This window comes from Molossus molossus, unplaced genomic scaffold (genome assembly GCF_014108415.1).
Source record: "Molossus molossus isolate mMolMol1 unplaced genomic scaffold, mMolMol1.p scaffold_m16_p_4, whole genome shotgun sequence".
NCBI classification, from domain to species: Eukaryota; Metazoa; Chordata; class Mammalia; order Chiroptera; family Molossidae; genus Molossus; species Molossus molossus.
The window spans coordinates 84,787,076-84,813,986 of NW_023425377.1; the positions used below are offsets into that span (position 1 = coordinate 84,787,076).

General features: G+C 43.1%; 1 protein-coding gene across 2 annotated transcripts in view; it reads left to right on the forward strand.

Moving 5' to 3' along the window:
- Nucleotides 1-26,911, forward strand: part of MSRA (methionine sulfoxide reductase A) — a 385,848-nt gene that overhangs the window by 235,172 nt on the left and 123,765 nt on the right. For both annotated transcript variants that reach the window (XM_036241934.1, XM_036241933.1), the window contains exon 4: nt 25,645-25,749. In XM_036241934.1, the coding sequence (XP_036097827.1) occupies nt 25,645-25,749 (105 nt within the window). The remainder of the gene's footprint in view (nt 1-25,644; nt 25,750-26,911) is intronic.

Consider the following 26,911-nt stretch of genomic DNA (forward strand, 5'->3'; position numbering starts at 1 on the left):
TATTTTACTCTCAGTTGAACCATTCGTTTACTTACTCTTTAGATCTCGGTTCTGAAAATGCTCTGTGACAGCACCCTGGACTGAGCGAGGCTGGGCCTGAGAGCTGGGTGCAGCAGGGGTGGCCGCTCGCTCTAAGTCAGAGATGTGCTGTGGCGTTCCTTTGGGGCTCTGAGCTGTCTGTTCCATAAATCACTGCATTACACAGGAGGCAGCATGCACCTGCTTCTTGACTTGGTTATGCCACGATCCGTGGGGTTGGATTACCTGCTATAACACACAGACCCCCGCCATGTACAGCAGATTTGCTTCTTGTTCCTGGAACAGTCGAAAGCGGGCGTTCCTGGTGCATGGGCAGCTTTCCTTCGGGGGTGATCCAGGGCGCCAGACGGCTCCCGTTTTGTGGCGCTGCTGCCTCTGTGACCTGTTGTCGTCTCTGTCTAGCCTATCAGATGGGCAGGGCGAGCAAGGGGAGGGCAGACCTGCTGCTTCAAGGCCTTGGCTCGGAAATGGCGCACATCGCTTCTGCTCCTTGCCAGAGAGCTCAGTCACATTGCCGCACAGCCGCCGGGGAGCGGGCACTGCCGCGCAGGTGGGCTTCCCAAGTCCAGGAAGTCGCTTTCAAGTGAAGACTTTGCAGAACCTGCTGCACCCTAATTCATTCTCAGCTCTACCTTCCCACCTCGCTGCGGTTTCATGGTAACTCCCGGGAGAAAGTGAAATGGCTCTCATTTGTGAGGGCAGCTCTGCGTGGAGCTTTAAACATTTCAAATGGTCTTTTTAAGTCTTCAAAGGACCTAGTCATCTGCAAACTCCCTTCTGACTGATTGGACTTCTGGTTGGGACCTTTGAAGTTTATTGGAGGTCTCAGTCTTATTGACACTGTTTGGGTGGTGGTCAGGCAGGGCATTATGGCAGACTTGCGAGGGTGCTCTGTAACCAGAATAGATTTTTGCCTATAAGTAGGATCTAAAATAGTTTTTGTTTTTTTTAAGGGCACTTAGATAATTGATTATATGGGGATCACCGTATTGCCTTTTCCTTATATCCCCCCACAGTTCTTTCCAGGCTCCAGGGCTAACTGGCCACATGAGCTTGAGTACCTGTTTGAGACTGTGTGTTCATTAGTAAAAGCTGGGATTTTAATTCTCACCTGGATGGATAGGGTGATGATTAGAGCGCATATTACATGTCTTCTTTTCTTAAAAAATTCTTTTTTCTTTACTGAATTTTAGAGAGAGAGGAAGGGAGAGGGAGAAAGAGAGACAGAAACATCGATGAGAGAGAACATCTACTGGCCACCTCCTGCATGCCCCCCAACTGGGGATTTGGCCTACAACCTGGGCATGTGACCTGACCAGGAAGCAAACCGGCGACCTCTTGGTGCATGGGTCAATGCTCAATCACTGAGCTACACCAGCCAGGCTGTTACATGTCTTCTGTGTCAGCTACTCAACATAACCCTGTTAAAAGAATTAATTAATATAAAATCACTGGCTCTCCAGACATCTCATGGGTGAAAATAGGGAGTATGGACATTTATTTAAAAAATAAGTATCCTTAGAGGTTTAAGAAATCAGCCATATCAAAGCTAATTTCCCTTGAGAATTCACTTTTGGCACCTCCTCTTCCCTGCACCCGCACTCCTACTGAGCACTGGTTTACTGTCTTGTTATTGCCCGTTTATGTTTCTGACTGTCCCACAACATCAAATGCTTTTTATTTTCAGCTGTATCTCTGGGCCTAACAAGGTTCAAACATACAAAATTGCCATTTTTGTAGTAAAAATAAAAGTGGGATATTAAGAATTTCATATGGTTGATCATAATCCATAGGAGGCATGAGATATTTGGTTGGCTAGGGAGTGATGTCTGACACCTGACTGTGGGATCCATATTACTTTTGAGTTTCATGCTGTGTTTAGCAGCTATTATGCCATTGTTGACATTATACAGGCTAATATATGATGGAGTCCTTAGTGTGTGTCTCTGGCTATTTCGGGTATCCATGACTCAGACTCTCAGATGAACAAATTCCTTAAAGACAGGGTATTATCTGGTTTCTTGTGTATCTCCCACAATGCCAATGGTTGTACAAAAATAGTTGGCATTAAACATATACAGATTTGCCTTGAATGCACTTGTTTTAAGTTGCAGTGGAAGAATAGGAGCCTCCTAATTGAGAAGTGTTCAGTGATTCAATCATAATCCCAGGGTGTTTGACAGAATCTGTGCTCAGTGGCCAGCCTGACCCCCATGACGGCGCTGCTGCCTCAGTTAGACAGGGTAAGGATGCCAATCTGACAGTATGTTTTCTTGCTCTAGGCTTCTGTGTGTGTGTGTGTCATCAGGTGTCGTGGGCAGAAACACCAAGTTTGGAGTCAGACCTGATTTCGGATCCTGTTACCCCATTTATGGACGTGTGACCTTGGCGCAGCCATTCAGCGTTTCGCTATTTCATTTGTCAAATGCCTGCTTCACACCATTGTTGTGAGGATTTAATGAGACCCAATATGTAGGTTATTCAGGATACTTTTGGCAGCAAGTAACAGAAATCTCAACTAAAATTGGCTTAAAATTAGGAACGTGTCCTTTTTACGTAGTTAGAAGTCAAGAAGTTCCAGGTTAGTTAATTCAGTGGCTTGAAGAAAGAAGTCGTCAGGAATTCAGGTTCGCCCCTGCTTTCCACGCTGCTCTTCCCGGCTTTGGCGGCGTGCCCTCGTCGGCCCTGGATGGCTGCCCGAGTTCAGGCATCTGCGTCCTCAGCATCAGTGTGACTGTCACGAAAAGAGGTTAGTACTCCCTTGTTGGCGTCTTTTTGTAAGAAGAAGCGTTTCCTAGAAGTCCCTCAGAAGACACCCCCTTCGGTTTCTTCGGCTAGTATTGTTCACATGCCTCTGGCTCTGCCAGCCACTGAACAGAGGCGCGCAGGGGCCTTGCAGTCGTGGGACAGTGCAGACTTACCTGAGTGCTGGAAAAACCGGGGAGCTGTTTGCAGAGTGTTTATGTGACTGTCTAACCACTATGCTGTACACCTGCAACCAATACAAAATAACGTTTGAAGTAAAAAGTAATCGAAAAATAAATGCAACAGCAATAAAAACAAAGAACAACCTAACCCCTGATACGTCAGAAGGTTCCAGTTTGTCTGCAAGTGCTTGACTGCCAGACTCCTAAACTGAATTGGTTTATAGGCAAGGAGTGTGTGTGTGTGTGTGTGTGTGTGGGGTGGGGTAGATAGTAAGATGATTAAATTTATCTTATTCATTATTATAGACTTGATAGAAGGTCTGATTTGCTAAGAGGTAAATAGCAGATTAGTAAAAATGTTTCTAAGCATTTCTAGGCATATCTTTACTTTCTGAAAACAAACAAACAAACACGACTCTTTTGCTGTGAAACAACTGTAAAATCAAACCTATCAACCAAAAATTTGAGTTAACCTTTTTTGTCAGTCTTTCCCTTCCCGAAAGAATACATTATGTGTGTTATTAAAACACACACGTATACAAAAAGTGTTTCAATTCTTGCTGAGTGCCATTCTACTTCCTGGCCGGTGTGGGTGCTGTGGGAGGGACAAAGGGCCATAAGAAGGAAGTTTATTGTAACTCAGGTAGCTCGTTGCCTAGGAGAGCAGAGAAGGTCATCCTAATTCACAGAAAGTGCTGAGGACCACAGACAGATTCAGGTGGAAAGCTCTGCGAACCAGGTGTCAGAGAGGGTTTCTGACTGGGAATCAGAAAGTGTCATGTAGGAGCTGACGCTGGGCAGCCTGCAGGTGGCAGGGAGGCAGGGGAGCCCAGATCGAAGCCCTGGGTGTGGGTAAGGACTGGCCGTGTGAGGATGGCCCTTGAGAAGTGGTGGGAAAGGCTGACGAGAAAGGAAGATGAGGCCAATCATATGACACGCACAGTATGACTGTCATATTCTGGCATGGGCTAATTCCCCACAGATACGACACTTTTAAACTAGGAGGATAATAAAAATTTGTCAGCTGCCTTCGGTTTTCATGAGTTTCTCCATGAGTCCCAGCTTAGCAGGTTCTCAAAGGCCTCTGCATTCAGAATTCAGTTGAAGGAGCGTCTGGTGGTCACCTGCCACTTGGAAAGCACACGTCTTAGGAGCTTGGGTCCAAAGGCAGAACACGATTCAGCTCCTGCCCTCAAGAAAGTGGCAGATGAGTCCACCCATCAGTGAATCCCAGGCTCCGCTATCCCCTGGCCTCTGGGGTTAGTCTAAATTTCTCTCTTTGAACAGGCTAGTTCTTCTACCTTGTTACATGGGGAGCAGGGAGGAGCAGCGCTCTGGGGACAAGTGGTCCAGCCCAGTGGAAGGGGGACTAGACCTGCGGAGAGTGGGGAGACGTGGAGAGCCAGCCTGCACACCTCTTTGTCGGCTCGATTCTGGCTGTGTCTCAGTCACTTCCGACAGACTCCTCGGTGTCACAGGGGAGCGGCAGCAGGCCCTGGAGGTTAGTTCTGCTCCCTGGTCAGCAGAGCACACCAGTGGAGTTGGTGCCAAGCCCAGTGTTCTGTGAGGAGGATCACCTGCATAGGACATTCTAGGAAACTGTAAGATGCTTTACGCCCGCATTAGACAGAGAGGGTTGGAAGAGCCAAGAGAGAGGACTTCTCTGGAGGAAATCCCTCCCCTACCCAGGGCTCAAGGAGAGCCAGTGGAGTGATACTTCAATGTTACCTGAAGCTGCGGGAATGGAAAATGGAAGGAAAACAACCAGACTGCGATCTAGTGTGTTCCCTCCGTGGTGGGCAACAGCGTGTGTTTTCCAGCATTGGACCCTGTGCTAAGGAGGCAGCCTGGGGGTCTTCCACAGAGTCACTCTACCAAGAGGACCACTTGGAGGGGCAAAGGGACTTCTACAGAGAAAATCTGTGGGGTGGATTTCTGGAAGTTGGGGAGCAGGTGAGGGTGGTTGTGTGCAGCCAGCTGGAGCAAAGCAGTGGCCAGAGGTTCTCAGAAGGGGGATCCCCCAGACACCTGCAAAGTTACCCAGTGGGAAAAGAAGCTTTAATTATCCACCTGTCACATACAGAGGGAGCCCCTACACCAGATGCATTAATTTCCTAGGGCTGCCATAACAGAGTACCACAGAAATTCATTTTCTCACAGTTTTGGAGGCTAGATGTTTGAGATCCCCCCGGTAGGGCTGGTTTCTTCTGAGGCCTCCCTCCTTGGCTTGTAAACGGCTGTCTTCTCTCTGTGTCCTCACATGGTCTCCCCTCTGTGTGTGTCTGTGTCTTAATCTCCTCTTTGTATAAAGACACCTGTCCTATTGAATTAGGGGGCACCCCAATGACCTCATTTTCACTTAATTATCTCTTTAAAAGCCTTGTTTCAAATATAGTCACATTCTGAGGTACTGGGGGTTAGAACTTCAGCATATGAATTTTGAGGGGTTCACCATTCAGCCCATAACAGATTATAAATGTCACCTACCCTATAAAGCTGAACTTTCTCTCTCCCCTGTCTTCTCTCTCTGGGGCTGACCATGGAGGGGTCAGAATGACAGAGAAGGAGGTTAGTGGAGCATGAAGAAGCCGACCACGTCTTCCCATCACCCCAAGCTTCTTGGCCTGAAGCAGGCCCCGGTTAGGAAGAGGAGTTACAGTGTTCTCAGAAGGCCATCATTGGGAGGTCTTTGGACCTCGGCAGCCACGAACAAGACAACTCGCATGTCAAGGTCTGAGTTTTTAATTAATCCAGTCATTCCAGGAAGGCATGGTCTGTGGTAGGAAAATCCCTAGTTCATCTTAAGGTTTACTGCACAAGGCAATCCTATTTAACCTCCTAGCAGACACCCTGCAAGAGTCATTGAACAACCTCCAAGTTACCTCTTGGGTTTTATTATTTGCAAGATATTTGAAGGGTATTTTTTAATAGACTACGGAAAAAGAGGTTTACATCATGGCCTCTGTAATGAAAACGATTATTTTCAGTTCTAGATTGACACAGTATAACTTTTTATAATATTAGTAGACTTATAATTAACTTGTGACCTCATATGTACAATTAAAGTTAAATGCTTAGGTGAGTGGTTCTAATAACTTGCTCTTAACATGAAAAATAAAGGTTAATATCCATAGTTTCTTTTAATAAGAACAGATAGAAGGCTGATACTCTAGGGGCATTAGAAGTCTTCCTTCCTTCCTTCCTTCCTTCCTTCCTTCCTTCCTTCCTTCCTTCCTTCCTTCCTTCCTCCCTCCCTCCCTCCCTCCCTCCCTCCCTTCCTTCCAGAGAGAGAGGAAGGGGGGAGAGATAGAAACATACATGTGAAAGAAAAACATCGATTGGCTGCCTCCCGCATGTCCCCTACTGGGGACCAAGCCTGCAACCTGGGCATGTGCCCTTATGGGGAATCAAACCAGGACCTCTCAGTTTATGGGATGACGCTCAATCCATGGAACTACACTGGCCAGACACAGGTGTTTCTTTTTAAATAAAATTAAATATTTGGTCGCCCTGGCCGGTTTGGCTCAGCAGTTGGAGCGTCAGCCCTCAGCCCAATGAGTCACACATTCGATTCTGGTCAAGGGCACGTACCTCAGTTGCAGTTCATCCCTGGCCCAGGTCAGGGTCATGTGGGAGGCAACCAATCGATGTGTCTCTCTCTTCTCTCTCTTTCTCTCTCTCTTCCTCTTTCCCTCTCTCCCTCTCTTCCTCTCTCCCTCTCCCTCTCCCTCCTACTCTATCTAAAGATAAATGGAAAAATATCCTCAGGTGAGGATAAAAAAATAAATACAAAATTAAATATTTGGCCCATGAAAAAGATTATATAAAGTGAATTAAAATGTAAAACATAATAAAAGGAACCATCTGTTAAGAACTAAGACTTTATCAATAATGTCGAAGCCCATGGCTTGCCCCTCCCTCATTGCATCCTCAGCATTGTCCACTCTCTGAACATGGCGTTTATTATTCCTTTGCTTTCTTTTGCAGCTGGGATGCACACCCTTGTGTGTCCCAAAGCAGTCTACTATTTAGTTTTGTCTGTTTGGACCATTGTATTTTATTTTGACCATTTTATAAGTGGTATCATACTGTACAGATTCTTGCATGAATTCTTTTTCTCAGTCAACATTTTGTTTCCGAGATTCACCCATTTAAGCCACATAGCTGTACTGCATCACTGTCCTTCTGCTGACAGTATATTATTGGGTGGCTATGCTGCAATTTATATTTTTATTTTCCTATAGATGGACATTGGGTTGTTTCCATTTCTTTTCTATTATAAACAGTGCTTCTTTGTACATCCTTTCACATCTCCTGGCACCGGTATATAAGAACACCTCTAGGCTCCTGGAATTTAAAAAAATAATGTTTTCATTGGTTTTAGAGAGAGAGGAAGGGAGAAGGAAAGAGAAAAACATTGATGAGAGAGAAACATTGATCGGTTGCCTCCTGCATGCCTCCTACTGGGGATCGAGTCCACAATGTGGGCATATACCCTGACCAGAAATTGAACAGGTGACCTCTCTTTATGTGGGACAATGCTCAACCGACTGAGCCACGCCCGACAGAGCTCCTTCTGAATTTTGAGTTGTAGAGTATCTGCAGCTTTTGATATCCAAGGTATTATAGACCTATTTCAGGGTATACATTTTTTAATCCTGTATAGAATTTTATATTTTTCCTCCTAGAAACTCCTTTAAGGAGTTTTTATGTATACTGGATGCTAATTCTTTGACAGTTCTACATATAGCAAATACTTTTCTTTTAAAAATTATTTTTTTTATAAATAAAAAAATTTTTGTCTTTATTGTTGAATGTATTACAGATGTTCCTCATTTTCCCCCATTGATCCCCTCCTCCCCACTTCCGCTCCCCTCCTGCCTTTTCCCACACTGTTGTCTATGTCCATTGGTTATGCATATAAGTTCTTTGGTTTATTTCTTCCCACCCCCCAACCCCCTTCTCTTTGAGGTTTGTCAGTCTAGCAACCAATTTGTTCTTCTTAATCTCTTCATCTTTTTCACCCATTCCCCCAACCCCCTCCCATCTGGCAACCAACAAAATGTTCTCTGTATCTATGAGAATGTTTCTGTTCTGCCTGTTCATTTTGTTTGTAGACTTCATTGTTGATAGATATGTATTCATTGCCATTTTGTTTGTTCATATATCTTTAAAAAATTCTTTATATTGTGTTTTGATGAGAAGTTCTTCATCAAAGACTTCTTGAATTTCTTGGTCTTTTTCTTTATAGCCTGTGCATTTTGTATCTTGCCTATCCCCCTTTTTCTGTTATTTAAAGAGTTTGTATAAGATTTGGATAATCTATTTCTTGACTATTCTATAGTGAAGGCCTCTAGGCCTCATTGTTTTCTTTTGGGAAGATTTTTAAAGAAAACTAACAATCTAGTTTTTAAAAATAGTTATTAAAGAGAATTTAGCTTTTCTCTTTCTTTGTGGGCCAGTTTTGGAAAGTTATATTTTTGTAAGAATTGTATTTGTATGCAGTTATTATAGTGTTTTTCTCATCTTTTTAACCTTTGTTGCATCTGTAGTTATAGTCCCATTTTATTAGTTAAAATAATTTATTTCTGCTTTCTCTTTTTTTCTTGATAAGTTTTTGGCTACATGATCCTTTTCTATTGAACATGTGTTTTATGTTTCATTCATTTATGCTTTCCTCTTGTTTGTCCTTTCAAATACTTTTGTGTCATTCTAGTGTTCTCTTTCTAACTTGTTACTTTGTTCATTGATATTTTTACTTTTTGCTCCTTCCTCATAATATAATTGATTTAAAGCTATACATTTCCATCAAAGAACCATTTTTGCTGCCTTCTCAGAATTTTAATAGTAGAGTTTTCACTATAATTCAGCTTTAAGTATTTTAAAATTTTTATTGTGATTTCTTCTTTTTGAATTATTTAACTTTAAAGTTTTTTTTATACTGATATATAACAGTCTTGAAATGTTAAACATAGTTACTATATTACCCAGCAATCCTACTCCTAGATATATAACTAAGAGAAATGACAACCTGTGTCCACACACAGGCTTATATGCATGAATGTTCATAGAATTACTTGGCTGTTCATGATAGCCAAAAAGTGCAAACAACTCAAATGTCTATCAACTGATGAATGGGTAGTAAAATGTGATATATACATACAACGGAATATTATTTGACAATAAAAAGGAATGAAATACTGATACAGGCAAGAACATGGTGACCTTGGAAACGTGTCCAAAAGGGAAAGGAGCCAGTGCCAAAAGACCAAATAGAGTATGATTGTATGTATTTTAAGTGTCTGGAGTATGTAAATTAGATGGGTTAGTGATCACCCAGGACTGGAGGGGTTGGAGGGTGTGGATGACAAGAGCTAAAGGATATGGAGATTGTTTTGGGAGTAACGAAAATGTTTCAAAATTGATTATGGTGATGGTTGCCCAACTCTGCGAATATACTAAAAGCCATTGAATTGTACACTTTAAATGGGTGAATTGTGTAATGTGTGAATTTTATCTCAATAAAGTTGTTACCGAAGAAGAAAGCATTTTCTACTGGCCAGTAACTTTTTTTTTTTTTTTTATCCTCACCTGAGGACATTTTTCCTTCTTTGTTCAGATAGAGCGGGAGGGAGAGAGAGGAAGAGACAGAAAGAGAAACATCGACGTGAAGGGACACATCGAGTGGCCGCCTCCCGCACGACCCAACCAGGGCCGGGGACAAACTGCAACCAAGATACGTGCCCTTAGCGGGAACTGAATCCGGGTCTCTCTGGACCGCAGGCCTGCACTCTAACCTCTGAGCCAAACTTGGCCAGTAACTTTTAATAGCTCTAAACACCTAAGTTTAAATGTGTATTGCCAATTCTTATTTTCTCTCCCCCCTCTACCTCTCCCCTCTGTCTCTTTCTCCCCTCTGTCTTCTCCCCCTCCTCCTTCTTCCCCTCTCTGTCATTGGAAATGTTGCATAACAAAGTTTAACTTATTTATTAACAAGGATCAATGTAATGAAAATGAATGGAGAACATCGACTTGAACATAATTTTCCAATCTCCCCTCATAGGTCATTGTTTACAAACAGACTGAGATGACGCAACCTTGAGAATGTCAGTACTTGCTTACCAGCATGCAGGCTTCGACTGCATGAGTTTGAGAAAGCAGGATCCTGAAACAATATAAGGGCAGTGAATGTAGGAGCAAACAGATCCTCTGTCACATACTTTAGAAAACGCGATAGGTAAGAAATGGCCTTTAAGAGACAATTTCTGGCATGTGCCACAGGGGGAAAATGGTATCGAATCTACACAATACCCGGGTTCTATGGAGTGGCTCACTCTGTGCAGAATTTCGCTTTATTCTCTGTGCCGGGGACCTTGACCCCACCCTGTGTGTGAAGTAGGAGCCTGCTTTGTGAAGAGGCGCTGATGAAGACGGTGGCCATTATCGAGCGGGGATCCAGACATCTGAAGCTTATAACCAAGCACAATGGTGAAGGCTTCTTATCCGTGTTCCTAATTATATATTTTTTTCCCGCTTTTTAGATAAAGGGACAAAGAACGATGGGACTGACTTTTCAGGTTTTCCAGGCTGCTCTGAAGTGTTCTTTTTAAGGTAGAGGGGTGTGGTTTTATTTAATAGCGGCGCTGTGCACAGGGTGTGTTCTTCGGGACCGTCCTCCGCACGAGAGCGTGCAGATGTCGGAGATGCATTAGCAGCTGAAATAACTCATTTGTTATTTCTAATGAATAGTAATAATTTATAATTTGTACTAATCAAAAACCTTTCATCCACAAAAACCAACAAGCTTTACACACATTATCCTCTCACCAACCTCTGAAGTAAGTGTCTGGCAAGTACAATTATCCCTAATTTGCAGGAGGGCCAAGATAGAGAACATGGTACAGAAATAGTTACTGATGTTTCTGCAGCTTCAGACTCACATTTTGAAAGTCACTTTGAACTTAATTTAATTAGTTATTTTGATGGTCAAGGAATATGAGGTATACTGACCTACATAACAGATATCTCTATGAAGTGAAAAACCATAAAATTCATTTTCCCAGATGTTTTTGATATTAACCAACCTAGAGAAACTCATCTTTGCCAGCAGGGTTGCCATGTGGGGGACAGATGTCCATTCTGTGCCCCATGGGTGTCCAGCCCAATGGTCTCTGAGGTCCCAGGTGACAGAAGCAACCATGGGTGATAGGGGTGCGGTTGAAGGTAAACACAGAGGAGTGGGGATGCCCTTTTAATCACTGTCTTTGCCTCCAGACCCCATCGCCACCAAAACAGCCCACACAGGGCTGCTAAATTAATCTTGAAATAATACAGCTCCTATCAACTCATTTTCTTGCCACCAAATCTATACTCTTGACCCTGAAGTTCAGGGCTCCCCATCAAAAACGCAGAAAAGCAGATTGCTCCCAACTCCTCTGTATAGGTGCTTGAGGAAAAGACTTGGATTTCATTTAACCAGCCTCCTCTCACTCCCAACCTTGACAAAAATAAATTTAAAAAAAGAGGTTAGAGCTGACCCTTAGAAAATGCATACAGACTGCTTTTGAAGACAAAAGGAGGGAAAACCTCATTTTTAATTCCAGGAACTTTTTTAAACCTAGCCCGGAAGACTTCCTTGAAGGCCCAGCCAGTTTAAATTATAGATGCAGACACATTATATGTACGTAGGTTCATACCTTGTATACTGTATTGTATCTGTGTGTGTTTGTGTGTGCACGCGCGTGCATGTGCACACGTATACATACACACACAGCTTTCTCTTTGCTTGGAAAGATTCTTACAGGAGTTTCTATTCCAATAAACCATGCGAAATGCATCTGGATGTTTCTTAGGTTCCAGTGACACACAGTGAAGCCTGCATTCTGTAACCCTGCTCCTCATGTAGGCTGTCCTCAGGGCTGCTGCGCCCTGCGTCTCGTGAGCTCAGGCGGCTGTACCTCCTTCATGTGGACACCAGTGTGGGCTGACTGCTTGCCTCCCGGCTGCAGCGGTGCCCTTGGCACTGGTTAGAAAGAATGGAGTAGAAATGTCTTATCCACTGCTTTTCTTGGATGATAATTGGTTCATTAGGGAAATTGATTAAAGGGAGGGTGAAAAAAAAATAAAGGGAGGGTGAATCATTAAAAAGAAAGGTTAGCAGAAACCTTAATTAAAAAAAAAAATACATAAATGTACCTTCTTGTGCCAACCTTTGGATTCAGGGTCAATGTCTTTTTTTTGTTAATCCTCACTCAAGGATAGTTTTTCCATTGATTTTTAAAGAGAGTAGAAAGGGAGGGGAGGGAGAGAGAGAAACATCAATCAATATGAGAGAGATACGTTGATAGGTGGCCTCTGGCACGCGTGCCCCTGTCCAGGGCTGGGGATCAAACATGCAACCCTTCAGTGTGCTGGCCGACGCTCTAACCACTGAGTCACACCGGCCAGGTCTTTCTTTTGAGGGTGGATCCTCCCCCTAGAGTGCCTCCTTATCTTCCTTCCTTAGCACAGTGGGGGTTTGGAGTGCACAGCCTGTTGCTTGGCTGGTGTGGCTCAGTGGTTGAGTGTCAACCCATGTTCCAAGAGGTCGCTGGTTCGATTCCCGGACAGGGCACATCCCCAGTGGGGTGCATGCAGGAGATGGCCAATTGATGTTCTCTCTTGTCAATATTTCTATATTTCTCTCCTTCTCCCTCTAAAATCAATAAAGAAAAAAAAATTTTTTAAAAAGTGCACACACTGGAGGTGAAGGTAGACACTTCCATCTGGATTCTGACTCTGCCCCTTAATGGTGTTGTGATCTTGGTTGTGCCATTTAACCCTTCTGTGCTTCATTGTCCTCATCTTTAAAATGGGCAGAATAGTACCTTCCTTATTGGCTCTTTAGGAAGATCAAATAAGTTAATACATGTAAACTGCTTAGAACTGTGCCTTGTGCAGAGTAAGCACTAAGTATTTTTCTTTATTATCATCAACATTTTCTAGTTTTGGCTTCTTTAAAATCAAGCAAAAATTTAAAGATGTGTGAAGCAGTCTGAGCATTGAATTTATCTAGATTTTTATTTATTTCTAATCTTATCTTTCCTTTTTCTTTTTATATGTGGCGAAATATGCATAACATAACATTTACCAGCCTAATATCTTTTAAGTGTACAGTTTCGTAGTATTAAGTTCGCTCAGGTTGTTGTGTAAATATCACCACCACCCATCTCCAGAATTCTTTTCGTCAGGCAGAACTGGAACTATGTCCCATTAAACAACAACTCCCTAGTCCTCCCTCTCCCCAGACCCTGACAATCACCCTTCCCAACCTTATGTAGTGGTCTTGTCCATACCTTTTTGGATAGTATTTTTAAAAAACTTTCTTTTATTGGTTGGGTTTTTCTAAAGCATTCAACTTAATTCTTAATAGAAACAAAACTATTTCTTTTCTACTATAGATGATATTCAATTCAGTTTTGTATTTACAATGTAAACTGCAAATGGTCTAAACAGGTTTGGGAACAGACACAGCTAACTTGGTACCTGTACCCCTCGACCGGTGGGAGCAGAAGGAGCAGGTGTACCAGATAGCGCCGTGGGTGTCGTGGTGCAGTGGGTACCGGTCCCATGTTTGCCAGGAGGGATGCTGTGGATCAGCTCATCTGGGCCATCATATCCACTCTGGGATCCCTTCTCTGTGCCATGGTGCTTGTCATTTTCATCATCCAAAACACCCTCGTACTCACCTCTGGATGTCTAACTTACACCCATTTTTCAGTGCCCAGTCCAGATGCACTTCCTCTATGAAACTTTCCCTGTTCTCTTTCCTTTCTTTACCTGCACCTCTGCAATGGCTGCTAACACTTTCTGTGTTGCCTTGTTCGTTGACGTCCCCAACAACAGGCTCTGTCTGTATCTAGTGTCTTTGGATTTCTCATATCATCGGTTTAGTTCTGTGCACGTGGCCATGACTCAGGCTCACATTTATTGAGTTATTGCCTTGCCAAGATGGGACCGAGAGAGTGAGCAGAGGAATCTAAGCATTGGAGCACTTTATAGTTAACAAAACCTGTGTGTGTGTGCATGTGTTTGTGCGTGCGCGTGTGCATGTGTGCATGTGCGTGTGTGCATGTGCGTGTGTGTGAGAACTGAGTCTCACAGAAGTTAAGTAATTTATCCAAATCAGGTATTCTGATAGCACTGTCAGTACTCGTGGCCCAGTGTCTCAGCATTTCATTGTTGAAACCATTTGTTTTTATTCCTCGGGGCGTGTCTTTTGTCTCCTAAATTAATTACTGGCTGTCATCAAAGATCTATCAAGGCTAAAAGATTCCCAATATTAATCAAATTACAGCTGAATTTGAATCTGTAGATGGCCATAGGCAGCCGTCATTTAGTGGTTACCCTTAGTCCCAAGTCTTACGGGGAGAGAACATGACGTTACGGGGTCAATGACTGGGTTAGAGCCTTGACCCTAACTACTGTGCTCTGTCACCAACTGAGTGATCTTGATTAGGCAAATAATGTGACCTCATTGAGTCTTGGTTTTCTCATCTGTAAAATGGATGTGATAATACATGGAGTTACTATGAAGATAATAGATGTTTAATGCATATGAAAGTACTCTGTGATCTGTAAAAGTATTACACAAATCTAGAATATTGTTGTCATCACCCCACACTTGCAGAATACCATTCAACTGAAGGCACAAAAAGTCCAGTGCAGAGTCTGGGTTAATATGGAACAACTTACATTAAGTCCCAAATTGGGACACTGGTGTCAGTTACGCCCCGTTGGGACATGCACCCTTCCTTCTAACGTGATGTGTTTGGTCTTCGTGTTCTGGACTGATGAATCTCTGCTCAGGGCCTAATTTCCCTTCATTGGTTAAAGTAACTACAGGCAAAGGCACATAGTCTAGGTACATGCTCCCCGTTTTTGTCTGACAAGTGTGGCATTGTCATGAGAGAGGTCTGGGGGCCCAGGGGTCCGGGGAAGAGCTTAGTGCTGGGAGCACTGGAGGCACCCTCTTCGCCTGCGTCTCCCGTGGAGCTCTGAACACCCCTCTCCGAGCGGTAATTGCTTTAGCCTGTAAGTTCCCATGTTTCTGTGTCCTCCCAGCCTGTGAGGTCCTCTAGGCCAGCAGCTGTCTTTGTCATCATTGTATTAGCTGCGCCCCAAAGAGTGCCCAGACCTCATGCTAGCTGCTCAATGAGTGCCTGTTTAATGAGCCCCTCCTCTGGTGGCTGGGCTCTAGTACAAGCCCCAGCCAGAAGTGAACATGAGGCAGGAGTTATGGTAAGTTGTTTCACCATTGTGAGTGGACTGGCGTCTTGATTGGATTAATTTAGGGCAGTGTTTCTCAACCTTTAAAAAGTTATAGCCGCCCTGGGGAGACTTTTTAGCTATTTCTTTCCTAATTGTGTCCCTTACCCCCACTAAAAATTAATATCATAGATATACTGTCTGTTAGGCTATGTATGGTGGCCCTTTGAAGGGCCACACCCTCTTAACATATAAGATGATTCTGTCCCCCAAGGGCCAGTAGTCACCTCCCTAGGTAGTGATACCACCCCCTTGAGCGTGCCCGAGTTAGATCGTATTTGATTAAGTTTATAGAATCAGCTGGTATTTTAAGAGTCTCTATTTGATATTTACAGAGTCAGTTGTAAAGTTAAGATTAAGTCTTGGTGGTTCATCTTGTTGACATGCATTCAAGATAAGGCTATTGGATAGATATTTTTTTGGACAAAGTAGCAGATGATTTTGGTACAGAATAGGTAGGTCAAGAGGTCAAGCCAGGACTTCCCCAGACCACCAGTAGTATTTCAGCTTGGGGATAAATTACGCACAAATCTAAATGCTTGGTTCATAGTTCCAGTCTTCTGGGAAAAAAAAAAAAGTTTAATCTAAGCACAAAGTTTTATTTCTTGTTAATGGATTTAGATATCTGAATAGGTCAGAGCCATGCTTTCTGGATGATCCTGCCAAGTCATTCCTGTTTGGGGTATTTATAAATAATGTACCATGCAAATTGAAAGAATATGCTACTACCACTTACACTTAAAAAGCCACCGTAACTTGATTCATGCACCAGACGAATAGGCAATTATTCTCTCTGGAAGACTTGAAGTAGCTCTTCTGCAAATGCTGTTATACTCAGCCACAGTGCTAGCAACGATGGGCTCCAATCAGGGTGTCTTCTCCCATCCATAGTGTTAAGAGTTGAGAATAAATTTTTTTTAATCCTCACCCAAGGATATTTTTCCATTTATCTTCAGATAGAGTTGGGAGGGAGGGAGGGAGAAAGAGGGAGAGAGAGAAACGTCATGTGAGAGAGAGACATCGATTGGTTGCGTCCTGCAGGACCCGACTAGGGCTGGGGACGAACTGCAACCAAGGTATGTGCACTCGACTAGAATCGAACCCGCGACTCATTGGTCCGCAGGCCGACACTATAACTGCTGACTCAAACCGGCCAGGGTGAGTTACAAATAATTTTTGAAGAATATGATAAAACATCTGACTTTTTTGTTGTTGTTAATCCTCACCTGAGGATATCTTTCCATTAATTTTTAGATAGAGTAGAAGAGAGGGAGGGAGATAGAGAGAGAGGCACATCAATTGGTTGCCTCCTGCATGACTCCAACCAGGGCCCAGGATCAAACTTACAACCCAGGTATGTGCCTTTGACCAGGAATCAAACCCAAGCTCCTTCTGCCTGTGGGCAGATGCTCTAATTGCTGAGCCAAACCGGCCAGGGCCTGACTTGGTTTTAAGATCCCTTCTGTTATCATGATTCCAAGGGTTCTCTAGCTACCTTTTCATTCTGATTTGGAAGACGTACACTTTTGGGCGAACCTGCCCTTTGACAGCCCACCCAGAGAAACCCATTTTTGCTTGGAGAGCAGTCCACACTGTTCTGTTTGTATCAACCTGGATCCTAAATGATTGCCCGCTCCTGGCTCTTCAAAGTTCCATTTTGACGTGGCTTATCATTAGTCGTACTTGGATATAGAAAGACTAGTACTGATATCACAGATTTGATCACTGCTAGTAAGCTCCCAAGCATTTCCCCTTTTATATCTATTATTTAATGCTCTCCGCCATCCTCTAAGATTGATAGGACAGGTATGTGTATCCCCATTTTACTGATGAGGAACTGTGCCTAAGAGAAGTTAAATGGCTTATATGGAAGAGCATGCCCTCAAATATAGCTCTCTGTCTCCAAGGTCAGTGCCCTTTATCTGGCCCATGAAGTTCTATACCTTTAGCATGTGCAGGAGTCATTGTGGAGTGAGTAGACCCCCCAGGCAAGGCCTGGACAGGCAGAAGGAGGTAGACTTGACTCAGTAAAGATGGAACATTCCAGCAGTTAGGGCGTCCCAGCCATGGCACGGGCTGCTGTGTGAGGCAGTGTGCATCCTGGCACTTGAGATGGGCATCCGGGTGTGGCAGTGGGGTGAAGCAATGGGGCATTCGGCTGGATGACATTTCCAGGACCTTCCCATCCTGAGACTTGGTTAAAAAAAAAATCTTGTCTGGCTTCTCTTCCTTGGTACAGCTGCATTGATCAAATGCCTAATTTCATGGCTCCGTTTCCCAACTTTGGCTCCAAAGCAGCCTTCAAGCTTGGTGAGATTATGTAAGCCCAGGACTGATCCCAGGTCTCTCCTGTATCAGAATCCCAGTGTGGGTAGAGGGGGAGGTGTGAGTATTTTTCAGAAGTTTCACAAGTCATTTGAAGGCACAGGGTTGGGAACCACTCATCTTGTGTAGTCCACGGATAACAAGGCACAAGTAGGACTCACTGTGGACCTGGTGGTGTAATTTAACAGTATCAAGGAGTTCGGTTTCTCAGTGTGCAATACCCTTTTGGATTTTAATCAAGCCATTTAATAAAACTGTGTTTGATCTCTTGGCTGCAAGTGTACTGTGATTTTCTACTTGGCAGGTTAGTTTTGCTAATATCTCATAATACCTGCCTAGCTCATGGTAGCAGGGGAGCTGGGGCTGGGCTAGGAAACAGGCGTTGATCAGCCCACCCACATAGATCCTTTCATACACTTCATGTGCTGAAAAACAAAAAACAAAACAGCTCACAGGGTGTGAAGGCCAGCCTCTATAGTCAGCAGGTTGGACACAGAAGCTAGGAAGCTGCTCACTCCTAGACTAGTTACCTACTAGTTAGCTTTGTAGCGGTAGGAGTAGCATGAAGACTTAATGGTGTAGTTTATTGTTTTATTGAGGAATTTTCTTGATCGAGTTCTCAACTGTGTTAATAGCACTCCTCTGAGAGAATATTCTCGGAAGGATGTGTCTGTATTAAATATACACCAGAGGATTATAAATTCCCCACCATGCCTCCCACGGTGGACCAAAAAAATTTACAATTATCCTAACAGTATTTGTTCTACTTTTCCATCAAAAAGATGCTTTTTAAAGCTTACGTTTCTCTTTGGACACTTTAAGTGACTGATGAGACAAAAGAAAAAAAGCCAAGATAAAATGACAATATAGACATTCCTCAAATCCTATAATGAACTCCACAGGGCATCCAATTTTGATGTATTAGGACTTTTTTTTTATAATGAGTACATTGTTGGAAATCACATTTTCTATCTGCAGGAGCTGGGGATGAAACAGAGCTGACATATTACCTCTTTGCAGTTAATTAGCAAGAGGGAAGGAGTGTTTCGAATCGTATGGGAAAAGGGCAGTGTTAGTCAGCCACCACTCCCCCTGTCCCCTTCAAACACCTGGATCTTCTGTGAGCTCTTTGATCTGGTTCAACGGTTTGGATGGGTCCTGTTGGCTGGGAAAGTTGAGGGGTTGAAGAACGGTTATTATTTAATGAAAAAAAACAAAAACAAACTACTGCTCACTTCTATCCATCATCGTGCCTGTAGGATCAATAAAATAGATCAAGCCTCCTCTCTTCAAGAGCAGTTCCTTACCTGGATCCAGATTACAGGCAGTTCCCATGCTACAAGAGTCTTTTATTGTCACTGTATTAACAGTTGTCACCGTCGAATCCCCAGCCCTTAGCACAGTGCCTGAAACTTAGTAGGCATTCAGTAAACATTTATGGATTAATGCGTAAATAAAACGCAGGTGCTGACCCATACGGTCAAGTATTAAAGTTGCATTAATTGTATCTAATACTTTCCTCTGGGTAGTAACTGTGTCCGTTTTAAGACATGGGGCAAGTTTTGCATAGAATTCAGTGGTTAGGGACAAAGAAGCAGAGCGGAGCACATAAGAATGCTTCTGTTTAGGGGACTGGTCCACAGGCAGGTGAGCAGTGCTGGGCTCAGCATGGACACCCATCCAGGTGAAGGCTAAGTCAGTGGTAGAAAAATTCAGCACAAAGATTCCTCTGATCGGTATGTAGTCGTTAATGTCAGATCATGTGCCCAGTCCTACTGGCTAGGCCACCTGCCTGCTTTCCTCTCTTCTCCCCAGCCTGATGTGGCAAAAATTAATCATGCTAACCTGGAAGAGTTGGAGATAACATTTCCCCCGTGGGATGGAAAGCTGTGACACAGTTTTAAAAATGGGCTCATTTATCTTGGGGATCTCTTGAAAAACACCTGGTTCTGTGGATGACTTGGCTTCTAAAAAGCTCTAGCTGACTCCAGAATGCCCAATTTTTCTGCCCCCAGACCACTCCCCTGTGTCTCTTCCAGGATGTTTTGTTTTGTAAGGAATGACTGCCCATACCTACCCCTCTGCATTTGCTCACCTTCCCGTATTTTCACTGGATGAGGCGGCACAGGAACTGCTCGGGGAGGATGTTCACCCTTTTCATTTCTTCTTTCAAGGTATTTTTGAGCAGCAATGCGAAGCACTTACAGTGCTGCTGTGAACTGTTAGCAAGCAGTTTGCACATCACTGTGGTGCCGTTTGCATGAACTTATGTGAAGAAACAGCTCCAAGTATTTTTAAGATACAGCCTTTTATCTCTGGAAGCACCAGAAAGTATTTGCAGATTGGTTTCGGGAATCAAATTAGCCCAGCACATTGGTGAGTTCCTGGAGGCGTGGACATTTCTCTAAGTGGTTTCTGGCCCCTTAATCCTTTTGATCATTTGCACTGTGTATTTTTACATAGGCTCTTGTACTTTGGAGAAATAAAATAAAGAAACTTAAAGGTGAGTTTGATGAAGGCTTCTCCACACTGTTTGTTAATGCCGGTGGATCTTGAATTTTAATGGTAATAGTTTCTTTTAAACAGCCAAGCTTTTCAAAAACCTCTCCACAAATAATGTCAGTGCTCAAATCATGTCTGAAAGCCTTTGTTGGTGAGTGGAAATCTTTCCTGACCCCTTATTGCTGCCACAAAAGAAGAACCTAATCTTGGAAAATAGTCTTGACGGCCTGGATACCCCTTGCCCCATAGCTGTGATTTCTCATTTGGGCCACTGACAGTGTTTTGTTTCCTGTCACTTGGTGACTTCAGGTGTCCACATTCAGGAGCCTGGCTGGGGGTCACTGAATGAGCTCAAGCCTTACCTCCCATTAAAACCTGGTTGACTCTTCATTGGATTCTGTCACTTACTGGCCGTGAGACATCGTGGAGAGGCCTTTGTTTCCTCAGATGTAAATGGGGACCACCTCTTTATTGTAAAGTTGTGAGCAGTATGCCCATATGCACAGCAGTATTATTCATAGCCGAAAGGTGGAAGCAACCCAAGTGTCCATGGAGAGACGGATGGATGAACTAAATGTGGTAGAAGCATACAACGGAATATTATTTAGCCTTAATAAAGGAAGGAAATTCTTACACATGCTTCAACATGGATGAACCTTGAGGACATTATACTAAGTGAAATAAGCCAGTCACATCCAAAAAAAAAAAATACTATATGATTCCATTTATATGAAGTACCAAGGGCAGTCGAATAGAGAGAGAAGTAGAATAGTGGTTGCCTGGGACTGAGGGGAGGAAGGAAATAGGGAGTTAGTGTTTAATGGAGACAGTTTCGATTTTGCAAGATGAAATAAATGTTCTGGAGGTGGGTGGTGGTGATGGTAGCATAACAATGTGTATGCACTTAGTTGTATGCTTAAAAATGGTTAAATGATAATTTTATGTATTTATATTAATAATGTGTTGTAAGCATTGAAGAACATCGGGTAAAGTGCCCACCATTGTATCAGCATTCAGTAAGTAGGAACAGTTTTTACTAGGGTCAGGACATTGTATTTTAATGGCTACATGACATTTCATCCTATGGCTCTACCATAATTTGTTTCTTTTCTGTTTGTTTGACTTATGGATTACTTATAGTACTCCACCATTGTAACGATTATGGGGTGAGTTTTCTGTGTGTGCATGGATCTTTTCCATTGTTTGCAGTTATATCTTTGAGATCTATTTCCTGGACCACTTAGGGCGAATTAATCTTCATCTTTGTGGCTTTTTCTTCATATACTGGTGGGGTTTCACAGGATGTAGTCATTTACACCTCACCAGCCAAGCAGGGGTGCCAGTTTTACCAACTCCTTGCCAGCACTAGGTGCGATTTCAGGTGGTTTTACAAAATGTAATAAGGAGGAGATGGCACGTTAATGTTTTCAATGTGCATTTATTTCCTTTTATCACTAAAAATGGCAAGCCTTTTTCAGTCATGATTTACATTTCTATCTTCCTATGTGTATTTATATCTTCTGCCTATTTCTAATGTGGTTTCCATGCCTTTCTTACCAAATATATTTGTCATGTTGGTAACATATTATTGCCATTTTTAATATTCAGAGGGTTTTCATTCTTACTGTAGTTAAATCATTTCTTTAAACATTTCAAAATACAATGCCCTGGCTGGTTTGGCTCAGCCATTAGAGTGTTGGCCCTTAGACCAAAGAGTTGTGGGTTCAATTCTGGTCAAGGGCGCGTTCCTCGGTTGTGGTTGGATCCCCAGCCCTGGTTGTGGTCTTGTGGGAGGCAACCAGTCAGTGTGTCTCTTTCACATTGATGTTTCATGCTCTCTCTTTCTCTCTCCCCCACCCCCTCTCTCCCACTCTATCTGAAAATCAATGGAAAAATATCCACGAGTGATGATTAAAAAATAAATAAACATTTCAAAATACAAGGTAGTAATATTTTAAAGTAGGTCCAACGTGGTTTTACAATAACAATTATTATACATAATGTGCCTTCTCCCTATAATTTCCTCATTATTCTTTTCATATCTGTTAGCATAGACTCTGCCTAGATGCTTATGACTATAGTATTTGAATTAAAATTATGTAGACTGACCAGTTAATAAGAAAATATTAATAACCCAATATTTAAAAAGGACATTATAAAAATTAGAGCAAATAAGCTAAAATTATTAAGAAACATGACTTTTAAAAATCACTAATAATTAAAGTCATTGAAAATAAAACAACAGGATACTGCGTTCCAGCTATGAATTGGTAATGATCAAAGCACTGTAATGGTGACTGAGACTGGCCCCAGGATGCTGCCAGTGGGGTGAGACTTGGCAGTTTGACGCCAGGTATCAAGAAACCTAAAAACATTTACATGCATTGGTTTAGAAATTCCACATATATAGGTATGGCTTGAGGCAGCCTCAGAAATGTGAAAAATATTTACATTCATAGATAAAAACAGGATTCAGTCTAAATGCCCAATGACAGGGAATGATCGAATAAGTAATAGTAGTACAATCCTTATGGGGTGTTATATAGTCACTATAAATGGTATTTAAAAAATTTTTCAGTGATATGGGGAAATACAGTATGCTTCTAAGTGGTTAAAGCTTGATGCAGTGATTGCACTAAAATGAATTGTATGAGGCCCTGGCCGGTTTGGCTCAGCAGTAGCGCGTCGGCCTGCGGACCAATGAGTCTCAGGTTTGATTCCGGTCAAGGGCACATACCCCGGTTGTGGTTCGTCCCCGGCCCTGGTCGGGTTGTGCGGGAGGCAGCCAGTGAATGTGGCTCTATCACATCGATGTTTCTCCCTCCCTCCCTCCCTCCCACTCTATCTGATCATAAATAGAAAAATATCCTCAGGTGAGGAATAAAATAAAATATAATAAATTGTAGCCCGGCCGGTATGACTCAGTGGTTGAGCGTTGACTCATACACCAAGAGGTCGCTGGTTTGATTTCTGGTCAGGACACATGCCCAGGTTGTGGGCCTGATCCCCAGTGGGGGGCATGTAGGAGGTGGCCAATTGATGTTCTCTCTCATCGATGTTTCTCTCTCTCTCTCTGAAAATTAATAATGAAAAAAAAATTTTTTTAATAAAATAAATTGCATGTGGTGGTGGTGGTGGTGTGTGTGTGTGTGTATCTGGTACAGATCCAGAAAAATAGGAGTAAAAATATTGATAGTACTTATCTTACATGGTAGGAGTGTAGGTGATTTTTATTTTCTTTTTTATACTTCCACATATTGTCTAAGCTTTATATTGTTTGCAGATTATTGTTTCTGTAATTAAACATAAATTTAAATATTAGAAAAGATTAAAGATAATAGATTGCTTTCCTTTTCTGGATTCATGTTCACTTTGCTCTCTGGCTTTGACATATGAGACAGAATCCTGGATAAGAAGTCAGAAGGGCCCTGGCCGGTTTGGCTCAGCGGTTAGAGCGTCGGCCTGCGGTCTGGAGAGACCCGGGTTCGGTTCCCGCTAAGGGCACGTACCTTGGTTGCAGTTTGTCCCCAGCCCTGGTTGGGTCGTGTGGGTGGCAACCACTCGATGTGTTGCTTTCACGTTGATGTTTCTCTCTCTCTCCCTCTCACTCTATCTGAATAAAATATCGAAAAATGTCCTCGGGTGAGGAAAAAAAAAAAAAAAGAAGTCAGAAGGTATTTTGTTTTAGGTTATGGCCCAGAAATTTGCTGGCCATGTGCCCTTGGGCAAATCTAACTTAGTACATACCTCAGTGTTTTCATTTGTAAAATGGGGATTTCTACCTGCCCTCCCTACACCGTCAGAGGGTTGTGAGAGTTATGGTGAGACTACCAACATGTACAAAAACACTTTTGCAAACAGGTACAAGTTCAAGGGATTCCTGGAACCAGTGAGGTTTGATAATTGGTTAGAACTTACAGAACTCACTGAGAGCTGTTATTCTCATAGTTACTTTACCACAGGCAAAGGATATGGATCAAAATCAACCAAAGTAAGAGACCCATAGGGTGGAGGCTTCCGTGTCCTCTCCTGAGCAGTCAGGGTGTTTCTCTCCCATGTGTCACCTTCCTGGCACCCAGGTGTGACGGTATGCTGAGAGTATTGCCAACCAGAAAGCTCGTGCGGGCCTTGGTGGCCAGAGTTTTTCCTGGGGCTTCATTACATCAGCATGATTGATTGACAGATTGATTGTCCATGGAGCTGAACTTAGTCTCCAGGACAACTTCCACTTTCAGTCACATGGTTGGTCTTTAACATTGTTGGGTACAGCCAACCCTGCCCTAAGATACAGTGTGGCCAGTCCCCAGTTAAGAATGTTGGTGTGTTGCCCTGGCGGGTTTGGCTCAGCGGTTGGAGCGTCGACATGTGGTCCAGAGAGACTCGGGTTCGGTTCCCACTAAGGGCGCGTACCTCGGTTGCGGTTTGTCCCCGGCCCTGGCAGGGTTGTGCAGGTGGCAGCCACTCGGTGTGTCCCTTTCACGTCGATGTTTCTCTGTTTCTCTCTCTCTCTCTCTCTCCCCCTCCCTCCCTCCCTCCCCCCCTCCCTCCCCCCTCCCACTCTATCTGAACAAAAAATGGAAAAATGTCCTCGGGTGAGGATTAAAAAAAAAACAATGTTGGTGTGGTCAGCCTCATCCTAACAAAGAACACTCCTATCAGGTGTGACATAGATTACTTCCCAGAGGCCAAGGCAAAGGCCAGTTTTCTCTCTGGGCAACATTCTTTGCTACACATAAGATGATCAGAGAGAGCTGGAAAACTAGTTTAAATATGGAGATGATGTTTGTATGGAGGGCTGTTATTTACTATGTCTCAACACTGAAAGATAAGGAAGGGCATGAATGCCGCAGGTATAAGCGGTACCGCAAATACCCACTTCACAGATCCTCAGAGCCTTGGAGACCACCTTTGAGAATGGCCGTGGGTGCTGGAGAGACATTCACCAAAGTCGTTGGTTGGCACAGAGACAAATTTGGCTGAGAAGCACTTACCGCCCCACCGGGTGTCTGAGCTGACCCTTGCCTCAGTGTTATCACACAGCAAATAGTTCCTCCATGAATGAATTTATCTAACGTGAACAAGCTGTAAGTCTGCATTTTCCAGCCTTATGTGGCACCATCTCACTTGGTGTTGCAGCTGAGCTGACTGCATCTAGTGTGGGGTGATGATAAAAATAAATCAGCTCATTTCAAGTCTCGAGCACTACGTTGGAGGGGATCCATAAGGTTTCATAAGGGTGAAAACGGAAAAATGAGGACCGGAGTTTGTTTTCTCATGAAATTAAAAAAATAATAGACCACAGTGGAGAAGCCATCATCCTCAGGAAGCCTGCTAGATGACAACTGTATGCTTTTAGGGAAAAAGAACCAGTGACGGAGACTTAGAGCAAAACCATCAGCTAAAGTGCAGTTATGCTCCCCCTTCCTTCAGAGGGAAGAATTTTAGCCTTGGTCTAGTGGTGTGTTTTTTTTTTTTTTGAAACATATAAGTTGTAATAAAGTGATGCTGTCAGTGAATTTTAGTTGTACATTCTGTTTCTTTCCAGGAAAAACTGGCCATGCAGAAGTAGTCCGAGTGGTGTACCAGCCAGAACGCATCAGCTTTGAGGAACTGCTCAAGGTCTTCTGGGAGAATCATGACCCGACCCAAGGTAGACGAGTGAGCCAGTATTTAATTATCTTACTAATTACAGCTGGGATAATTAGTGTTTGAGCTGCATGGAAGAGATGAACCTTGAAATCACACAGGAGCTCAAGAATATGATTGCAGACATTTATTGACGGAGGAGAGGAGGGGGAGAAAAGGGGAGAGAGAATAAAGGCGCAGCCACAGTCGGTGCCCCTCCTCCTTACAGCTGTCAGGGGTGGGAAAATTCCCACAGAGAAAGACGCCAGACAATAGAGATTCGTTCACCTTTATTATTGCATTATTCCTCCTTAATGCAGTCTTTTGTCTACAAAATTAAAGTGTCTTTCTAGCAGCTCCAAAGTTTTCTGATTTATGGTTCTTTTATTTTCCTGAATTCAGCCTTTCTCGTCTTTTGACGTTATCAGGTGTGTGTGTTTTTTAAAATGTCTGTGGGTGATAAGAAAAAATAAAAAGAACATAAACGTAAAATGCAGTATTCAGTGGATCCACAATGCTTGCATTATTTAAATATTTCATTTGTCTTCTGTGAAATTTGTTTTATGGCGATATTAATATATTTGGGCTATAAACAATGGTGGCCAGAAATTTTATTTGAAAGCACACACAGGCAAAAAATCCCATGTTGGCAAATATCATTGTAATATTCAATAATGGAGCAATTTCCAGATTTCATTCTAACAGCCACACAAGCACCGCTTTGCCAGTGTGCTGATCTGATATTATGAGGCTTATGAACTGCAAAGTCCTATATAATAGATGTGATTTTCACAAACCCTGTTCATTTAGCAATCAGTCTATTTAACAAAAATATTTCCCTGTAGAGTCAGGTTTTTGTGTAGCGGGTACGCCGTGTTCGCTGTTTCCTGACGAACAGAGGTGTTTTTCCAAATGCTCATTGTGCTTTGTGGTGGAACCTTAATATAATTCAACAGTGCAGGTTGGCGGGTCCCGAGTTCTGGTTCTGAGAACCTGCCAATGTCACTGTGATTTGTCAAAGGGCAAAGGTCAGAGCTAAGCCAAGAGAGGCAAAATGATAAATGAGCCAGGGTAAGACAAGTCCAGGATCCAGGAAAATTCAGCAGGGTGGGGGGAGGCTGAGGAAGGAGGCCAGGAACTGGTTTTCCATTACAGTGAAGTTTGGTTTGACATAGGAAGGATGGACG